We start from the raw sequence: 22,018 nt of genomic DNA, 5'->3' as shown, positions 1-22,018 counted from the left end.
AAAAAAAAAGAACAATATATGGTTCAGTAAAATTTAAAATTTTTTATTAAAAAATTTACTGATCTTGCTGTAACAGCTTTTTCTACAATAAGGATTCACTTAGAGAAAGATTAAAGATTCTAAATATTAAATCAAAGGTTTTGGAAGTGTTTTTTATAAAGCAAATTCATTATATCATATACCTAATACCAATGCAATACTCTTGCTATTAAAACTAAACCATGACATCTTTTTTCTGGTTAGATGTTGATGATGGAGACACAGTGACAGATTTCATGGCTCAAGAGCGAGAAAGAGGCATTACTATCCAGTCTGCTGCTGTTTCGTTTGATTGGAAGGGTTATCGAGTCAATCTCATTGACACACCAGGTGTGGTACTCTTCTCACCAATACAGAGATGCGGCATCATTTGGGGGTGGTGTTTGTGTGTTTAATTGTGGTGAAAAATACATGGCATAGAATTTACCATCTTAACCGTTTTTAAGTGTATACTTCATAGTATTGAGTATAAACTCATTGCTGTGAAGCAGATCTCCAGAACTTTTTCATCTTCCAGATTGGAAAATCTGTATCTGTTAAACAGTTGCTGTGTGTCCCCTCTCTCCATCTTTGGTAACCATCGTTCTGCTTTCTGAATCAAGGAGCTTTAGATACCTCATATAAGTCAAATCATAGTTTTTGCCCTTCTGTGATTGGCTTGTTTCACTTAGCATGGAGCCCTCAAGATTCATCCATATTATAGCATGGATTTTGAGTATTCCATCATGTGTATTGTTGTCCCTTGGTATTCATAAGGTTTGATCCAGGACCCCCTTGCAATACATTTGCAGATACTCAATTCCCTCATATAAAGTGCCGTAATATTTACATTTAATTGATATGCATTCTTTCATATATTTAGTGTCTAATATAACATAAGTTTTGTTGTGCTTTATTATTTAGGGAATAATGACAAGAAAAAATATTTACCTGTTCATTACAGATGCAGTTTTTTTCCTGAATATTGTCATTTTATGATTGTTTGAATCTGAAGATTCAGGACCCTTAAATATGAAGGAGCAACTGTAAATCACATTTTGTTCATGAATTGAGGGCTGTTTGGGTTACTTCTACTTTTTTTGGCAGTTGTGAATAATACCTCTGTGAACAAGGGTGTAAGAATATTTCTTTGAGAGCCCCTTTTCAGTACTTATGTGTACATACATACCCAGTAATGAAATTGCTAGACCATATGATTATTTTTTAAAAGATTTTAAGTATTTCTCATCTTTTTCTTAGGTCATGTGGACTTTACCTTGGAGGTTGAGCGCTGCCTAAGAGTGTTGGATGGTGCGGTAGCTGTATTTGATGCCTCTGCTGGTGTAGAGGTAAAAAATATTATTAAAGAGAAAATAGAACGGCATGATTGTAAAAGCAGTAGAATGTACCAGAATTAGTTAACTGTAATCCTATGGTTATATAAATCAAATTATATTTAAAAGAAGTTGGAATTTAATATAGAAATGTAATCTGTGCATGATCTCAAATACAGTAAAAGGAAATAGTTTGCTTTTCTGTAGGAAGTGTAACAATTCTGTCAAAAACTGTGAAGGAATTGGTTTTCTGTGTTATTTTGAAGCTAACAAGTTAGCCTGCCCTAGTTTCATGGATTCTGGCAGAAGACACAAGATTCCTGAGATAAGAGACAAAGGATTTTATTAGCCACAGCAGTCTAATAGCCAGAGTCTCAGCATTTTCTTGTACTGGTTCTCCAAGTCCCTATTTCTAGAAGGTGACATGAAGAGAGTCAGGTGACAGCTGCACAAGTATTGAATTAAGAGGAATCCTGTGGTTGGAAATAGAATCATTTTGCGCATTCTTGCCTTTTTGCCCTGGAGGGAGAAATGATCTTCCCGGGCTGTAAGCAAACCTGCCCTTGGTTTCAAGACTCTGTACTATAAAAAAAATCCTTGAAAATACAGTCCAGAAGCTGGGCGTGGTGGCTCATGCCTGTATCCCAGCACTCAGGAGGCTGAGGCAGGAGGATTGCTGTGAGTTCAAGACCAGCCTGGGCTACATAGTGAGTTCCAGGTCAGTTTCAACTACCTACTGAGACCCTGTCTCAAAAAACCAAAAAAAAAAAGATAGTCCTGAATAAAGAGAACTCAGTGCCTGTCCTAACATAACTTGCAGAAGCATGAGAGATTTGTGAAGAATTAATATAAAGGTTTTGGGCTGGGGATATAGCTCAGCTCAGTGTTTGAGTACTTGCCTGGCAGGTTTGCGGCCCTGGGTTCAATTTATAGCACCACAATAAAGTTTCCTGAATGAATTTTGGAAATGTATTTCTAATAAACATTTCCAGCAGGATAGGTTCTGCTCTCTTTATAGGGATGAATTATTCCTGCTTTACAGCTGTTTCCCCTTCATCCTATAATGTCAGGATTGGCTATGCAAGCACAAGGTCCCGAGTTTGATCCCCGGTACCAAAAAAAAAAAAAAGAAAAGAAAGAAACATTGGCTTATGTTGACTATGGAACCCTTCTGCTATTCTCCTAACCTTGAAGTTACTAATTATATTATTTTAATTAATCATCAAAATTGACTACTCTTAAAAATAAGTCAAATGAACACAACATGATGTACTGAGAAGTTGCAACATTTCCTGTGTTAGGGTGGGGAATTAGCTCAGTGTTGCCACCACCAGCCTCACAAGCTCAAGGTTCCGAGTTTGATCCCTGGTGCACACCCCCCCAAAACAAATTTCCTGTGTTGTATCCTGCCAAAAATGGCCCACATCTAGTCATGAGAAAATAATCAGAGCACTCTAAATGAAGACATTCTGAAAAAAATAACTGGCCAGAGTATTTTTAGAAATCGAAAAAATATCTTTTAATTAAGTATCATGAATGCTTATGGCAAAAAAGCTGAAAATTATTTTTTGATTTTTCTTTTTTTGTTTTTGAGTTTATGTTTATTTTTTTGAGAGAGGGTCTCACTATGTAGTTCAGGCTGGACTGTAACTCACAATGACCCTCCTATCTGTGCTGGGATTATAGGTGTCCACTGCCATGCCTGGCTGGGAAATTATTCTTGAATAAAGGTCTCTAAGGAGACAGGAAAACTAATTTATGAGCCTTGGTTGGATTCTAGAATTAAAAGTTAGGATATCCCTGGAAAAACTGGGGAAATGTGAATATCGACTTAAGGTATTAGATTTAAAAACATTGTGTCAAACTTAAATTTGTCTGAATGTAGTAATTGTATTTGGTCATTTATGATAAAGTCCTCATTCTTTGGAAATACATAATTAGTAACTTCTAAAAAGTAGATAGGGTTAAAGCATGACCATATTTGTACCTTACTCTTACAACCCAGCCAAATCCACATACATGTACCTGGCGTTAGTTTGAGTCCTTTAAGAAGTAGATGCCAGCATAGGGTCAGTTGAGATCATGGGAGATTTACTGGAGGAAATGACTAAAGAACAAGAGAGGGAAGGCAAGGGAGAGAGAACACTGTGACTGTACAGGTTTGACCCCTTGAAGGAGGTGGGAGGAAGAAGCTCAGATGCAGCGTGGTTCCTTGAAAGGTTTTGGGCATCCTGGAGCCAAAGTTACCTACTAGAGCAATGCCATGTCTTGCAGAAATAGGCCTGCACTCAGCCCACAGGAAGCTGGGCATTGGCAAGTATGTGATGGAAGGTCCAGGGAAAAGGTTTGGCCAGCCCAGTTGGGCATCCTGGAGCCAAAGTTACCTACTAGAGCAATGCCATGTCTTGCAGGAATAGGCCTGCACTCAGCCCACAGGAAGCTGGGCATTGGCAAGTATGTGATGGAAGGTCCAGGGGGATAGAATTAGGCCATCAGTTTGCTCCTCCCAGGAGGAAGTTTCAGTGGTACACTTGCACAGCCACCACACTCATAAGGCACACATATACCCATAGGTGGAGAAACAAAAAAAAGTAAATGTGGCAAAATATTAATATTTGGTGAAGAGTACATGAGTGTTTGCTCTTCTTTCAACTTTTCTACAGATATGAAATTGTTCAAAATGAAAATCAGGAGAAGATAGACTTACTGGAAATTCAAGGCGAAATACATAGTGAGACCCTACCTCAAAAGGAAAAAAAAAGCCTGACCCTGATTTCTGAGGTTGATTGTACATTTCTTTTTCTTTTTAGGTCACTCTATTTCCTAATGGTTGTGTGCTTTGTGTTATTAGAACTTCCTTATATAAATTTGATATTCAGGCAGATTGCATTATTTATAATTTTTAAATGTAATGAAATAGAAAATAACCTGAATTTGTGAAGCAAGAAGCTCTTGTTTAGAGCAGGAATGATGCACCTTTTAGAGCCCGAGTCTCCAAACTATAACCTAGAACCCACTTATTTCTTGCAGTGTGCCAACACTGCAATTAAACCTGACTACTGAGGTTTTAGTTTAAAAGAAAAAACTCATACATTAACATCTTTTGTCTTAAAAGAAAAACACGCATCCCATAGATTCTCCACCGCTGTTCTAGCGCAGTAGAGAGACTTTTAGCTTAGGAAGAACAATGGAAAGTGTTTTTGTGCTTTAATGTTTTTGTTCATGGAGAATTCTTAGTGTTTTTCATTTTGTTTTGTCTTTTGAGTCAGGGCCTTGCTATGTAGTTCAGGTTGGCCTTGAATTCACTAGGTAGTCCAGGCTGGTCTTGAACTCAGGGCTATCCACCTACCCTAGCCTCCCAAGTGCTAGGATTACAGGTGTGCATCACCATGCCCAACATCTTAGTGTATTTTCCTACACATCTCTCACTGTAATCCCTTACCAGATTAATTTTGAATGCATTATAATGTCATGCTTAAATCTATAGCTTCTAGGAGAAAAATAAAATATCTTCACAGCCTTGGGGTGGGGAACTGTTTCTTGGAGAGGTGCTAAGAAGTGTGAGTCATAAAAAGAAAAAGTTTGACTCATTTAGCCTTATCAAATTATGTATCATCATTAAAGCTGAAAAAGAAGAAAAAGGAAAGCAAGCTACAGCTATTGAGAACGTGTTTGTAATGTTAAAAGATTATGAGAATATTGAATTTCCTGAATGCTGTAATAGTATTGGTTATATAAGAGAATATCATTGTTCTTGGGAAATATTTACTGGAATTTTTATACTATATATGTATGACCAAGGACTTGTAGCTAGAATTTAGGAAGAACAAATGGCTAGCAAAAATAATTCAGTTAAAAGTGGACAAAAGACTGGAACAAACATTTTGCAAGATAATTCAATGGCCAGAAAGCACAGTCACATTAGCCATCAGGAAAATACAAATTAAAATAACAGAAAAAAACAAAGCAAAACAAAAAATAACAGAGAGGTCTGTTTCACACCCACAAGAATGACTAAAATTAAAAAGAATAGTAGTATCGATGTGGGTGTTGTGCAGGTGGGACTCCTATCCATTGTTGATTGGAATGTAGAATCATACAACCACCTTGGAAGACTCATAAAACCACTATTTGGCAGCTTTTTATAAAGTTAAACATATACCCAGCAGATCTCCTGTGCTGTATTTTTATCCCCCCAAAAATCAAACATTCATTTAGCAAAGATTTAGGCTGTTTATAGTAACTAAATTCATAATAACCCCCAAATAGAAGCAACCTAAATGCATATCCACGGGTTGATAGAAAAAAACAAACCAGAATATTTATGGCAGTAAATAAACTAGTATACCCAATAAGATGGATGAATATCACAAACATGATGTTGAGCTAAAGAAACTGTAGTATTTATATGACATTCAAGAACAGGCAGAATGAATCTGGTGATGGGAATCAGAACAGGTTGCTTGTGGAGAGGGAGAGACATGAGAAAAATGTAGAGTGACGGTATTCTCCATCTTGATTGGAGTAGTAGTTACACAAATGTATATATCAAAATTCGTTGAACTATATGTTTAAAGTATTTAATAGTGTATACATTTCATCTAAACAAATAGCACACAGGTTTCTTTTCTAGCTAGTGTCAGCATGTTAAGCTTTTATGCTTTGCTTTGGGACTGTTGGATTCCTCTAGCCACAGACTTGTTTTGGTAGATAGACTATATATGTATGTCTTTTTTTTTTCTTTGTGAGACAGGGTCTTACTGTGTAGTTCAGGATGGCCTTGAATTCACTATGTAGCCCAGGCAGGCCTCAAACACACAATGATCCTCTTACCATAGCCTCCCCAGTGCTATGTAGGATTACAGGGGTGCACCACCATGTCTGACTATATTCTTATTTTGACACATGTAAAAAATGAAATTAATAGAAGGTAAGTATATGGGAATTTCACCTTATAGATACAGATACTGGTTTCATCCCCTCCTTTAAATCCTCCTTAGTTTATATGAACATTCAAATATCACAATGAAATCTGTGATTTTGTCAATAATAGCATTTTTATTGTACACTCCTGTGTCCTTTTTTCTCTCTCACATCAGTTGTCTGAATTACAGTGAAAGTCCATTTCACTTACCAGAAAACTGACATTAAATTGCTTCAGTGTTGTGACATGCACTAGGAAAGATGAAGCTATACAAAAGTCTGATTCTCAATTTAGTCCTCTTTCTATAACTCTTGGTACATTCCAATTGTTAATTTTTTTGTGTGTGGAACCTACTTCACCCACAATATTATCAAACAGTTTCAAATTATCCCCCTTTATCATATTCCCATTTTTTAAACTTGATTGCAAAAGAGTGATCCTAGAAGTAAGTGTATCTGTAGTGGAACTAAGTATATGCTAGAATCAAGCCCAATTCCATGGTGTGAAAGATTCTTGGATCTATTCTGTGTCTGGTAATGTTATTTTTGTCCAATGTGTGTATATCCAGTGTGTATATCCAGTGTGTATATATTTTTCCCTTTCCTCTTTCCTTTAGGCCCAAACTCTCACAGTGTGGAGGCAAGCAGATAAATACAAGATACCTCGGATTTGCTTTTTAAACAAGATGGACAAAACTGGAGCAAGGTATATAGTGTGTTTATTTGGTTTATTAAAGTGAACTTTTCATGGGCTACAACTTAAGTTTAGAAATACTCTTCCAAGATATAAATATTCTATGGAATACTAATTTATTTCCATAAAAATAATTTCAAAGCAGCTAATCCTTAGGTTAAATAACAATTTAATATTAACAGAAAGCTGTTAAGTGACAAATAATTCTGCATCTAATGTAGGGAGGCTAAATCGTACCTTGTAGAATCCTGATAAAGTGTCTCTTGTTGATTCTGTGGCTTTCCTTTAGAACTGGATATGGTAGTCTGGTAGCCCCTGTATTACTGAAGGGTACTGTGCTACCCATCTTTGCTAGAGGTAGAGTATTATTTCTTGCAGTTGCCTTCGAGAATAGTATTCGTGCTTGCCACTTATTTTTCTTTGGTTACTAAGCACAAGGCTCTCAACACAGCGAGGGGAGAATGTCCATGGTGAAAGGCTTGCCTATAAGAAAAAAGAGTTAATGCATGATGGTTGACTTATAGAGCGATAATCCAAAATGGAAACCACGTTCTGAGAAGGTATTGTAGAGAATCAAGAATATATGAATGAGGGGCCAGGGATTTAGCTCAGTGGTTCCACTGCCTGCCTCGCAAGCTCAAGGACCCAAGTTCAATCCCGGTACCAAAAAAGAATATATGAAGGATTTGGAGAAATGTGAATGGGACAGGATCAAGAATATTAAGGATTCTAGGTGGAAATATGACAAGATTAGACCCTGGTCTGTGGCAGGACAGATCCTGGTCATGGCAAGAGAGGCAAAAATAAAACATAAAACTGTTCTTCAGCTAAAACTACACAGTTGTATGCTTTATACTTACTCAACTCTCCACAGTAATTCTAAGGCTGTTTAAAGTACTCCTGTCTTGATTAGTTAATAGCACAGCAACCTTTAAAATGTGCTAGGCCCACCTTCTTTTTATTGGAATCCTTGTGGTAAATGAAAGTATTTGTTTAGTGTCCATGGTGGTGGGGAGGAAGATGCCTGGATATCAGGTTGGTTCTGAGACATAGAGGCTGGAATGAGCTGCAAGTATCAGCAAGATGGTCTATAGACAGTAGGTACCAGCCTCATAAATGGACAGCGTAATATATGATACTATGAATACCTAAGGCTATATATACATATATATAGCTAGTGGAGTGGTGCATACTTGTGATTGTAGCACTTGGGAAACTGAAGTAGGTAGATGCTAAGTTTGAGTCCTACCTGGGCACTGTAGTGAGACTGTGGCTCAGAAGTAAAAGGAAAGAGCTAGGGATGTAGCTCCATGCAAATGCCTTGGGTTCTACTCCCAGTGTCCACCCCCCCAATCTAATAAAAATCTTAAAGTTTAGAAAAATTAATCTATCGATTTGGCACCAGCAAGAAAAGCTAGTAGTTTTGTGTGACAATAAATCTGGATGATTCCAATAAAATCTTGCATTTAAATCTTTATTTTATTTACTTATGTGACTTTAATTCACTTAACCCTATCCTCATGGTTGACTTGTGTGATGCTTGAAAAAATAATAATACCCAGGCCGGGGATTTAGCTCAGTTGTGCCACTGCCTGCCTCACAAGCACAAGGTCCTGAGTTTGATCTCTGGTACCAAATTTTTTTAAAAATTTAAAATAATAATAATAATACCCTAAACTCCTGTGTGGTAGGATTATGGTGAATATTTAATCACTGTTATCTGAAATTGATATTAAAGCTTATTCAAGACACTGTCCTGTGGAAAACTGTTAAATGAATATTAAGAATAAAGGGATTATTTTAGAGAACATGCTCAAACCTGTATTAAGAAATTTTGACTATAACCACAATTAATTTTGCTTCCTGTAGTTTTAAGTATGCAGTTGAAAGTATCAGAGAGAAGTTGAAGGCAAAGCCTCTACTTTTACAGGTAAATTGCTTAAATTATCCTTTTTTGGAAGAAGTTAACCTATAAATAAAAGAGGATGATAATATTTTAGGGAAAGTGGTACAGAGAATAGTCTTTAATGCTGTTCTAAGTGAGCAATCATTTAATAGCACTAATCTTACTCTAACTTACAGTTACCAATTGGTGAAGCCAAAACTTTCAAAGGAGTGGTAGATGTAGTAAATAAAGAAAAGCTTCTTTGGAATTCTAATTCAGATGATGGAAAAGACTTCGAGAGAAAACCCCTCTTGGAAATAAGTGACTCTGAATTGCTGAAGGAGACGATTGAAACAAGGAATGCCTTAATTGAGCAAGTAAAATATACTTTGAATTTAAAATTATATAAGCTGGTTTATTAATTTGCCAACTGAATTATCTTGTTTCATGTAGGCAGAAGGTTATGAAAAGAATATAAGTTAGAGAACTGCGTTTCTTATGAAGCAATGCTAACACCACTAAAATGTTTTCCTTTAGTGTGGGAATATTTAGTAACTTTTGAGGATATTTACTGTGACATTTTATATAAAATTACATGTGGAATATGTAAAGTATAATAAATAATAAACACCAGTATGTGTAATTTCCACATACACAGACAGCAGAATATTAGCAGTGCCCTTGAATCTGAATAACACTTCCTGTTCCTGTTTCTCTCCCGGTAATCATCTATCTCCTGCACATATGTGTATTTGTGTATAAAAATAAATAATGAGTTGTTTTTTTTTTAATTGCTGCTGGGGGTTGATGCTAAGCAAATGTGGTACTGCTGTTATATCTCTAGCTCCCCAGTATAGTATTTTAGATTTATCTTTTATTTTGCTTTTCTTTATGGCTTACTGCAAGAGTATATACTACTAAAGAAATTAGTTTTGCATGTTATGAACTTTACATAAAATACAAATAGTATTTTACTACATTGTTTTATATTGTGTTAATTCATGTGTGTAGTTTATTCATTTTCATTCTTATATAGTGCTCCAGTATATGATTATACCAAATTTATTGTCTGTTTGCCTGTAAATGGACTTTGCGGTGTTTTTTTCTTTTTTGCTGTTACAGACAGTGTTGGCTGTAAAGCATCTTTGTATCTCCTGTGCACATGTGCAGGAGTTTCTTGAGTGTTAAATATAGAATTGCTGGGTCTAAGGGTCTGCTCGTCTTCTATACTAGATGTCAAATTATTGGGAAATTTGAAAAAAATTTTAGTGTATACCTTTGGATCTCCTAAAATTTTAATAGAAAATAGCAAGATTATTAATATTTGTCATTTGTATTGTTAGTATATAGAGCAATAAGTAAAACATACTGTAGACTCCTGAATCTTACAGTAGGAAAAAATTGGACTCTGAGGCCATTGGTTTTTCACTTCTAAATTGAATTGATTCAAATAAATTCTACCAGCATTTTCTTTCATTTTTTTGTAATTACTTTTATTATCCAATTTAAAAATAAATCAAAGTGTGGCAAATGTGTAGAAAATTTACCATCATAATTATTTTTAAGTACAGTTAAACAGTTGTACACTTACCACATATCCTGAGGCATGATTGGAACCGGTTGTTTCTTCACTCCTTACAGCAGCCCCTAGATGGGGGTCCCTAGTGTTAGCTACGTGAGTATCTAAGGCAGAGTAAGGGGCGCAACTTCACTAACCCATTTCCAGGCAGTCTGACTTCAGAAGTGGGACTTTGCCTCACACACACTACTGTCCAGGGGAGCGGTTAGGTACATTCCTGCTAAAATTAATTCTGTAAGAGTGTTTTTCTCAGAAGATTTGAATGTTTTTCTCCCTTATACTGTTATCAGCTTTCGAAGCTGGTTTATTAATTTGTCAACTGAATTATCTTGTTTCATGTAGGCAGAAGGTTATGAAAAGAATATAAATTAGAGAACTGCGTTTCTTATGAAGCAATGCTAACACCACTAAAATGTTTTCCTTTAGTGTGGGATTACAATAAGATCAGTTCTGTTAGTTACTTTCTTGGAAAATGTGATGATCATTTAGAATGTTAAGTACTAGATGAAGCTTTCTATTAACTAACACTCCTACATTTATCTGAAACCAGCAATCCATTGTGTGTGTTGTTATTGGCTCTAAAATGTGAGTTTTTGTTCATTTCTTTGAGCACTCTAGATATTGATGTGCTTTATCAGGCTCTCACTGTCTGTAAATTTAGGAAACTCATAATAGCTTACTTCAATTTCTAATTTCCTATTTTTTAAAAGGAAAACAAGATGTAAAGAGTTGCCTAGCTTGAATAAGGCAGATCATATAGCTTCCTTGAAATATTTGTATAATGCATATTTGTGGTATTCAGACAAATTAATTGTGAAAATAAATGCAAGCTATGGAACTTAAAGACTTTCTTTATAGGTTGCAGATTTGGATGATGAATTTGCTGACTTGGTTTTAGGTGAATTTAGTGAAAATTTTGATTTGCTACCAGCTGAAAAGGTAATTACATTATTCAATTGCTTTGACAAAATTTTACTAATTGAATGTAGTTTAATTTCTCTGTCTTAGTCATAGGTTTGCTTTTCTAGCTTTACGTACTGTTAGAAAATACTGGCTTCAAAATTAGGATAAAGTCACTGATACAGATATTCAAACAATATCAGCAGTTTATTTTGGGTAAACTTTACAAAATAAAAAATTGAACCTTTCTTGCATAAAGCCAGGATCAGTTAATTGCTCATCCTCTATAGCCTTTCTTCTTTATTCTGATCATTTTCCTATGGATGTTTAGGGAAATCATTAATTCAGGCTACTACAATGTCATTTCACTCATAATTGTTTTTTTCTTAGTTTTACTTCTGATGGAAACTCCTAAGTTCCTTTTAAAAAACTTTTTTTAGCGTACAGTAAATGTGAGAGGAGGCATGTAAAATATTCATAGTAGTTAAATTGTAAGAGATTGGAATCTGCTGGGGAGCCTTCATGAGCTTGACAAATTTATTTTTATTTTCCTTTATGAAACAGTTGTCAAAGTGTGCATGAAGTGGTAATCTATAAGATGGTAAATGCAACAAATACACTTAATGATCATCTGTGAACAGAATTAGAAACACAAGAGCTGAGGCATAGTTTTAAACCACATGAAGTGAGACACAGAAAAAAAATGTGACTTTTTTCTTTTGTATGAAAAACATTTCTTGAAATTTTTTCATATTTAAATGTTTAAGCATGCTTACCTTATTCCGTGTAACACGAATTGTTTTCAGAGATAGCTCCCATTCCAAAGTGGGATTGGCCTATCAATTCTCATTAATAGCTTTCAAACATTTTCTTGATCCTTGAGGTCTTTTAAACTTTTTTTTTTTAACTTTGATTTCTCATTTTCTTTTGGATTTTGTTCAATTCATTTGGAAAAATTATATATTTTTATAAAAATTATATAGTTCTATTAAACTATCAATGTTGAATCACAAGAATATTAATTCATTTATTCAAGAAGTATTTTTGAGTGCCTATTATATCTTAAACTTTTCCAGTTTCTGGGAAGTTAGTAGTATTTCCATGGAGCTTACTATAACGCCCATAGGGATTTTACATTCTAGTGAGTAAGTGACAGATAATAAACAAGTATCTAACAAGCCAGGTAATGATTAGTGTTATAATGAAAAAGAAAGCTATCAAGAATAATGGAGATGTGGCGAGGAGTGCTGTTTTACACGAGTGGTTAGAGAAGGCCTCTAATTCTGAAAGATTCTGACAGAGACCATTTTACTGGATAAGAAGTCAGTATTCTACTCTGTGGCTCTGCTTTGTATCTCTGTTCTGTAGCTGCAGACTGCAATACACAGAGTGACGCTGGCTCAGACAGCGGTGCCTGTGCTGTGTGGGAGTGCCCTGAAGAACAAAGCAGTGCAGCCCTTGTTAGATGCTATTACTATGTATTTGCCTTCGCCTGAAGAATGCAACTGTGACTTTCTGTAAGTACATAGATTAAATCCAACAGCCTTGAAAAAAACAGGTAAAAACAAACCTCGTTTCAGAAAAAGCAGTGAAATCACTGCTTTTGAATAACAATGGTGAAGAATATCTTTGTAAATGATTAATAGAGCCATAGTAACTTTTCCTTGAAACTTTGCTTGTACTTTACATCTTCTATAACCTATTGTGTTTATAGATGGAATTAACAAAATGTAGCTTTTCGCTGTGTAAGAATATAGATGTTGACCCTGCTGTCTTAGTTTTAAAAAAAAAAGTTTGTTAAACATTCAGATTTATTTATATTTATGTAGATTTTGGGATTTTTTTCATAAGCTTAAAGTATTTTGCAGCTGTAAACAAAGACCATTGTTTTACTCTTGTCACTAACAGCTTTGTACTTGAGTGATAAATTCTGTAAAGTCTGAGCAAAATAGAGAAGCAGGCTTCAATTCTGTTAACTAGGATATTAATAACTTTTCATCTCTAAATTGGAAAGGAAGGCATCATGGTGATGTGATTATGAGCATATGCTTTGTACCATTAGATTTAAATACCAATACTTCCAAGTTGCTTAACATCTTCACCTATAAAATTCAGAGAATAAGACTGTCTCTAAGATTGTTATAAAAATTCAGTGAGTTAACATTGAGCACAAGGAACAGTGCTGGTATATAGTAAGCTCTCTGTATTTGTATTTGCTAAAGTTAAAATTTGGAAGGAGTAAGGATAAGATTAGAGAAGTACTACATTGAAGTGTTTAACCAATTTAAGTCATAGACTTCTCTGAGACTAATATGTTCTCTCCTTAGAAAAATGCACCTATGCACAAAATTTGGCAATTTCAGGAAAATTCAAACTTTCTAAAGCCTGTTGGTGACCACCAATAATAATGTTGGTGGTGTAAACAAGTTTAGGTTTGTACTGTAGAATATTATGGTTATGCAGCTGGACAGAAAGTGATGGGAGAGAGTAAATACTGAAAAGTACCTAGTGCTTTATCCTGTATAGTTTTCTTGAGAAGTATATGTGCTGTTCTCAGATATACTTCTCAAGGAGAAAGCTCTTGGCATTGAAATAATTTGCAGATAGAGGAATAATGGGGAGAGAGTCATTACTTTTAGTTTTGAAGATATTACCCTATCTCTGTCACTAAATAATTTAGTCAAGGAAGAGAAGCACATTGTGACTTTACTTAATGCGCCTGGATAGCTGTACTGAAGGATAAGGGGGATCTTCTCTGCAATGATTCTGATTTGATCTGTAGAGACATATGGGAAGTGTATTTTATAGGCTTTTCTGGAATGTCCTTTTATTTTATAGGGAGTGGTATAAGGGTGACTTATGTGCACTGGCATTTAAAGTTCTCCACCACAAGCAGCGAGGACCGCTGGTCTTTATGCGTATTTACTCAGGCACACTAAAGCCCCAGTCAGCTATCTACAATATTAATGGAAATTGCACGTAAGTAGAAGCTTAGGTTTTTTATTTTATTTCTTTTTTGGTACTGGAGATTGAACTCAGGACCTTGTGCTTGTGAGGCAGGTGGTGGCTGGCACCACTGAGCTAAGTCCCTGGCCCTTAGGTTATTTCTTAAAAATGTACTCATTTTTAAAAAGTCATTTACTAATACAAATCATGGTTTTATAGGGAGAGAATAAGTCGTCTGCTTTTGCCATTTGCTGACCAACATATAGAAATCCCTTCACTAACTGCTGGTAACATTGCTTTGACTGTTGGGCTTAAACAGGTAAGTGACCAAATGACTTCTCTTGGAAATAATAATCTAAACATTTTGTTACAAGTAAGTATTTTGTAGTAGCAAAAACCTAGAGTCTTTCAGTAATAGAATAATGAATGTTACAATCTATTCAACTTGATTGATTAGCATACATTTGTTAGAAAATTGTAGAACACAGACCGAATGGGTTATATTTATATTCACAAAGCTCAAATCCAAGTAAAATATAAAATTTGTAGATAAATATATACAACTTAAGCTTAAATACCCTCATTGGGTTTTTACCTGTTTTGATTATTACAGAGAATTAAATCTAATCATACAATTCATTGGGAAATAACTAAAGATATTATACTAATGCACACTCCATGAGGCCCAGGATTTTTGTTTCTTTTGTTCACAATTCTGTTCCTGTCTGTAGATCAGTGCTTGTAATGAAGTAGGTATTTATGTCTGTAGATCAGTGCAATGAAGTAGACACAGTATGAACAGATGAAAATACTTGATGTTGTATCTATTTTTGGTGGATTAAAACTAAGGAGGTATGTTTGTGGACTAAGTCAGTTTTATTAAACTTTGGTATATTTATAATTGGGGTAAACATTGTTACTTTTTTTTTTTTTCTTTGTATGGGGATCAAATTTGGGACTATGTACTTGTGAGGCAGGCGGCAGGCGGTAGCACCACTGAGCTAAATCCCTGGCCCAACACTGCTACTTTTAACATGGTTAATTGTAAATTTCAGAATGCTGTGGTAGAAAATCCCTATACTCTGGATATCGAACTTCTGGTATTGAAGTATCCCCTTGTCTACTGAAAGGCAGGACCCGTTCCTTGTACAAATTTGAAGGAGCTCTACAAATGTGATTGCACTGTTGCTTTATAGGACTGTCTTTACAGAGAAGGAAACTGGCATAGGACTTTATGATGTAAAAGATTAAAACTGAAATTGTAGTAATTGTAGTTATAAAGAATAACAGTTCTACATAGAAGCTATCAATTCTGCATGATGAAGGGTATTCTGATTAATTGTGAATTTTAGTTAGAGAATTTTCTGTAAAAAGTAATAAATTCTTCCTGATATTAAAGCAGTGTAACAGATTTCTCCTTAACCTTTTGTGCTATGACTGAAAATTTAAGCAGGTACATTTCTTATACCAAATGAATTTTTTTTTTTTTTGGAACTGGGGATCAGGTCAGGATCTTGCACTTGCAAGGCAGGTGGCAGAACCACTGAGCTAGATCCCCAGCCTTTGCCAAATGAATTCTGATTGTGTGTTGCATGTATGTATGTTTTATTGTTTGTTAGAATTTATTACAGAAATATTTTGGATAAAATTCTCACACAAGTCAAATGAGCTTTAAATTTACAAAGTTACAGTGAGCTTTATGAATTTATTTCTTTTGAGTTCTGTTGAGAAAAAAGTGGCACATTCAATTTTATCTGGTAGTTGTTGGTGTAGGTGAGTGCTTGCTGAGAGCCAGTTTTGTTCCACATTGTGTGTTTGCTCGCAGACTGCCACCGGAGACACCCTTGTCTCCTCCAAGTCCAGTGCATTGGCTGCAGCTCGGCGAGCTGAGAGGGAGGGAGAAAAGCAGCAGAGACAAAGCAGTGCAGCAGAGAGACTACTCCTAGCTGGGGTGGAGATCCCAGAACCAGTCTTCTTCTGTACCATCGAGCCCCCGTCAGGGGCTAGACAGCCAGGTACAGTGTTGGTGTATCAGTGGTTAGTGCTCTGATCCTGAGTCAAATACTCAGAATATACTGGCAAGGATTTCTTATGTGATTTGAAATTGGATTTGAAGCATTTCTTGTGGTTGGTGTAATTTTTTTTTAATTTAAGGTGCTTTGATTTTTACAAACTTTTACATTTTTCTTATGTCTCAGTCATTTTTCTCCTTCCTCACTCTTGTTCTTCCAGGGTTAGCTATGAGTTTACAAGTAATTGGCCTTACTTCTAGTGTATTAGATCAGATAATTGATTACTCAGGTTTTTTATATATAAAAATACTGTTTTGCCTTGTTTTCTAGCTCAACCTATAGAATCCAGGGAAGAAATTTATATAGTATATCTAATGTTGTTTGGCCTTTGGGGAGTTACAGTATATGGTTCATTTAGCAAATTAGCTAGAAATTCCTCAGTGGCTTTTTATTACTTATAACACAAACCCATAGTCCTTTGTGTGAAATATAAAGTCTGTGATTGCAGCTTTATCATTTCCAATTAGACTTGGTTACATGTAACAGGAAAACCCCTAAATAATAATTGCTTTGTTAGGACCAAAGTAGTAGTAGTAGTAGTAGTAGTAGTAGTAGTAGTAGTAGTAGTTGTTCTTGTTCTTCTTCTTCTCCTCTTCTTTTCTTCTCTTCTTTACTCTTACTTTTCTTCCTCTTCCTCCTTCCTCTCCTTCGTCTTCTTTTTTCTTCTTCCTCTGTTCTTCCCCTTCTTCTTTTCCTCCTCTTCTTCCATCTTAGTCTTCGTTGTTAGCCCCAGGGTTAGAGGATGGCTCTGTAGAATAACTAGGCACCCAGGCTCTGGTCTTTCTGCTCTGCCTGAGTACACAGTTCCTGTGATGACTACAGGAGCCTAGGCCATAACTCCTGATAGAAAAGGATTAAGAGAGAGGAAGATGTACTGTACCTCATTACCTCCTCACATTTCTGATGTGCCATTGGCCAACACTGATTGCAGAGGAGTCTGGTAAAAGCTGTGTTTTGCCAAGTGTAGTGGCTATACCTGTAATCCTGGCTTTGGGAGGCTGAGGCAGGAAGACAGGAACACAGCCTGGGCAATGTAGCCTTCTCTCAGTGCTCCTTGGGTCAGTCCCTAAAAAACATAAGGGCACCCATACCTTATGCACCCATAGGAAAGTTGGTTTTAATTTCTTAAAGATATTGTACCCTTTTTAAAGCTTTGCTGTTTATTTTCACCTTATTCTCTTTCACATTATAATGGTTTCTTCTGACCAAGTATGCCAGGAAAATGTTTACTTTTCTTTAGGCCTCAGCTCAAGCATCACCTCTTTATAAGGTTCTTTTGGGGGGGTGCTGGGATTTGAACTCAGGGCCTCATGCCAGGCAGGTGCTGTGCCACTGAGCTACATCCCTAGCCCTCTATGAGGTTTTTAATGGACTCCTGTACTAGACTGTTTTAAGGACAAACTTAGTTTTTCTTCCCTTGAAAACAATTTAAACGTACAGATTTTGGAAACACAAAAGAAATCTTTATCCCCACCCCATGGCTTCTTGAGGACCCAATGGAAAAGGAAAAGTCCCTAGCCAATTGGGGGTTCCAGCTCCTTGCCTCTTTCTGTGCTGTTTTCATGAAAGGAATCTAAGTGCAGATGTGAGGCAGCCCCAAGTCCTGAGGGAAATGAGGTCTTTTCTTGGCCATTTGGTAAGGGAACAGCACTGAAGTTCAAACAGGTAATCCTAGAACACCATCAGGCCATGTAGATGTAGGCTTGTCTCAGGTGGACAAGGATCAGGTGATGACTCTGAGTTATGAATTATTTTTCCTTTTTTTTGGTACTGGGGATTGAACTTGGGCCCTTGTGCTTGAAAGGCAGGCAGCGAAACCACTAAGCCAAATCCCCCGCCCTGTTTTCTGTTTTTTTGTTTGTTTGTTTATTTTTTGGTGCCGGGGATTGAACTCGCGAGACTTTGCACTTATGAAGCAGGCGGCGAAATCACTGAGCTAAATCCCCAGCGAGCCTGAGTTTTATCAAAGTGGGCCATGCTACTTACAGCAGGAATGGCCAGGCACCTAAGGACTGAGGCTGTCTGAAGAGAGAAACCCATGAGAGCTTTTTGTTTGTTTTTTTGCCATAGTGGAGATTAAATTCAGGACCTTCACTCTGAGCTACATCTTCGGCACCTTTTTAATTTTTTAATGGAGACAGAGTCTTGCTAAGTCTCTAAGTTGCCCATCCCCACCCAGCCATTTTCATTTTCTGTTTTGAGAGAATCTCGCTAAATTGCTTAGGCTGTGCTCGAACTTACAGTTGTCCTGCCTAGGCCTCCCAGGGTGCTGGGATTACAGGTGTGTGCCACCATGAATTCTTTGAAAGCATTTCATATTTCAAACACCTAAGTGTAAATTTGAAGATTGCTGTTGAATTGCACCCTCCAATTTTACTTTTACTTCAAGAACTCAAGCCTTTAGCTTAGAGAAAGAGTTTGGTGTCCAGAGAACTCTCATTCTTGAGCATTAGTTCATAGGTCCTAGCAGGGACTTCCCAGGGCTCCCTGACTCTAATCTTTGTTCCTGCAGAGCACTGTGTCCCTTTCCTGTGCTTCCGTTGTGTTTTCTCCCTTGTCCTGTTTGCACTGGACAGTTACCCTGTGTTACAGTGCTATTTTCACCACAGCAAACTCCCTGAGGGATGGTACTGGGGATTGAACTTGGACCCTTGTGCTTGAAAGGCAGGCAGCGAAACCACTAAGCCAAATCCCCTGCCCTGTTTTCTGTTTTTTTGTTTGTTTATTTTTTGGTGCCGGGGATTGAACTCACGAGACTTTGCACTTATGAAGCAGGCGGCGAATCACTGAGCTAAATCCCCAGCGAGTCTGAGTTTTATCAAAGTGGGCCATGCTACTTACTTACAGCAGGAATGGCCAGGCACCTAAGGACTGAGGCTGCCTGAAGAGAGAAACCCATGAGGGCTTTTTGTTTGTTTTTTTGCCATAGTGGAGATTAAATTCAGGACCTTCTCTCTGAGCTACATCTTCGGCACCTTTTTAATTTTTTAATGGAGACAGAGTCTTGCTAAGTCTCTATCAAAGTGGGCCATGCTACTTACTTACAGCAGGAATGGCCAGGCACCTAAGGACTGAGGCTGCCTGAAGAGAGAAACCCATGAGGGCTTTTTGTTTGTTTTTTTGCCATAGTGGAGATTAAATTCAGGACCTTCTCTCTGAGCTACATCTTCGGCACCTTTTTAATTTTTTAATGGAGACAGAGTCTTGCTAAGTCTCTCAGTTGTGACTTAGGCTGTGCTCGAACTTACAGTTGTCCTGCCTAGGCCTCCCAGGGTGCTGGGATTACAGGTGTGTGCCACCATGAATTCTTTGAAAGCATTTCATATTTCAAACACCTAAGTGTAAATTTGAAGATTGCTGTTGAATTGCACCCTCCAATTTTACTTTTACTTCAAGAACTCAAGCCTTTAGCTTAGAGAAAGAGTTTGGTGTCCAGAGAACTCTCATTCTTGAGCATTAGTTCATAGGTCCTAGCAGGGACTTCCCAGGGCTCCCTGACTCTAATCTTTGTTCCTGCAGAGCACTGTGTCCCTTTCCTGTGCTTCCGTTGTGTTTTCTCCCTTGTCCTGTTTGCACTGGACAGTTACCCTGTGTTACAGTGCTATTTTCACCACAGCAAACTCCCTGAGGGCTATCTTTATAAATATTTTGAATGAATTTATTTTGCAATAAAATTTAACAATATCTTTTCATTCAAAAAGAGTTGTATAGGGGATTTAGCTCAGTGGTTCCACCACCTGCCTCGCAAAAAGAGTTGCGTAGTTAACTCTCTGGGTTTTTGTAAAAAAAAAAAAAAAAAAAAAAAAAAAAAAAAGTGCCTGTTTACCTTGTACGTGCGTACTCATCTCAGGATTCTTGTTAAAACATAGACCCTGTCAGACTCAGCAGGTCTGGAGCCCCAGAGTCTGTTGGCAGCTCCAGGGGACACCTGTGCTGCTAGCTCTGGGGCCGCTTCAGGTCATCAAGGCTAGAATGCATTGTCCAGTGGAAGTGGGTATGATCCACATATATAATGCAAAGCCTCTTACAGCCATATAAGGAAAATAAGTGGTGAAATTGATTTTAATGACATATTTTACTTACCCCAACTTATCAATTTTCTGATTGATATGAAAATTCAAAATCTGAAATTCTCTAAATTCTGGTCTCAAGCATTTCAGATAAGGGATACTTGATCTGTATTGTCACTTCAACATGAAATTAATATTAAAAAGTACTGAGATGTTTTACATTTGTATCATATTGTCTTTGAAATGTGCATTTTACATTTGTAATACCTTCCAGTTCAAACTGGTGATACCTGCCAGTGGTCACTGTTGGACAGCACAGTTCCCGAGGCCTGGTTTATGTCCCTAAGCACACCTTGGATGTGTGACTGATGACCTTAGCTCATTAATTTATGGCTCATGTCTTTCTCTTCAGCTCATTTTATGTCTGCTGAACTTCTAACAACTTTCATTTATAAAGGAGAATGTACTTACCAGTTAATTGTATTTAAATATCATTTCACTTTAGATGGCATATTTGATGCAAATAATGTATTTGTGGGCTGGGGATATAGCTCAGTGCCACTGCACCTGCCTCACAAGCTCAAGGTTCTGAGTTTGATCCTTGGTACCAAAAAAATGTTTTTGTATTTCCTCTGTGGTTGTGTTAATACATCGTTGAGGGATTGTACTAATATTTGTTATTTTTGATGTAATTTTATACTTTAGCCATCTCTTTACTACCAGTATTTCTAAAAGCATTTTGCTTTTGTGTCATCTCCTGTCTTGATCTTTGTAAAATATAATCAGATGATGTTACTGCCCCTTTCTAAAAAGCCCTTCAGTGACTTCCCATTGCAGATCCCAACTTCTTTCCATAATCTGTAGGCCCTTATATAGTGTGATCCTGCTGCACATCTCATCTGATGGTGCTCTGGTTTGTTTGTGATGCTAGGGCCTCACACGTCAGACAACCACTTTACCACTGAGCTACATCCCCAGCCTGTTAACCTTCTTTTTACCCACCAATCTCTGGCTACTGGTCCTCTTGCTGCTTTTCTGTACCTTATACCACCATTCTATCTTGAGACCAGTTTTCTTTGGGATTTTGTTTATAAGTTTCTTCTTTTTTTGTGTCTTTTCCTAAATCATTCTGAAGAAACGTTTCCAGATTACTCATTCTCAAATAACTTCCTATCATTATGTCACCTTGTTTTATTGTCTACATAGCATTTATGGCTGTTTGAAATTTGCTCTTAGTCACTTTCCTATTGCCGAGATAATACCAACACCTAAAACTTAAAGTAGAAGAGGTTTATTTTGGCTCACTTACTTGTTTGGTTTGGTTTTGAGACAGGATCCCACTGCCCCTGAACTCACTATGTAGCCCAGGCTGGCCTCGAATTCATAACTATTCAGCCTCATGGGATTTTGTTTATAAGTTTCTTCTTTTTTTGTGTCTTTTCCTAAATCATTCTGAAGAAACGTTTCCAGATTACTCATTCTCAAATAACTTCCTATCATTATGTCACCTTGTTTTATTGTCTACATAGCATTTATGGCTGTTTGAAATTTGCTCTTAGTCACTTTCCTATTGCCGAGATAATACCAACACCTAAAACTTAAAGTAGGAGAGGTTTATTTTGGCTCACTTACTTGTTTGGTTTGGTTTTGAGACAGG

At 36.8% G+C, this 22,018-nt stretch overlaps 1 protein-coding gene across 1 annotated transcript in view; it reads left to right on the top strand.

Moving 5' to 3' along the window:
• The window catches only part of Gfm2 (GTP dependent ribosome recycling factor mitochondrial 2), a 42,374-nt gene that overhangs the window by 13,060 nt on the left and 7,296 nt on the right, over positions 1–22,018 (top strand). The window contains exons 6-15 of the mRNA XM_033762799.1: positions 244–369; positions 1,279–1,367; positions 6,893–6,981; positions 8,839–8,899; positions 9,052–9,231; positions 11,292–11,372; positions 12,702–12,850; positions 14,172–14,312; positions 14,499–14,598; positions 16,105–16,328. Of these exons, the coding sequence (XP_033618690.1) occupies positions 244–369; positions 1,279–1,367; positions 6,893–6,981; positions 8,839–8,899; positions 9,052–9,231; positions 11,292–11,372; positions 12,702–12,850; positions 14,172–14,312; positions 14,499–14,598; positions 16,105–16,328 (1,240 nt within the window). The remainder of the gene's footprint in view (positions 1–243; positions 370–1,278; positions 1,368–6,892; positions 6,982–8,838; positions 8,900–9,051; positions 9,232–11,291; positions 11,373–12,701; positions 12,851–14,171; positions 14,313–14,498; positions 14,599–16,104; positions 16,329–22,018) is intronic.

The sequence above is a fragment of the Fukomys damarensis genome, unplaced genomic scaffold (genome assembly GCF_012274545.1).
Source record: "Fukomys damarensis isolate Sample0158 unplaced genomic scaffold, DMR_v1.0_HiC HiC_scaffold_1, whole genome shotgun sequence".
Lineage (NCBI taxonomy): Eukaryota > Metazoa > Chordata > Mammalia > Rodentia > Bathyergidae > Fukomys > Fukomys damarensis.
Note: the sequence above shows the minus strand (reverse complement) of the source record. Positions and strands in the feature narration are given on the sequence as shown.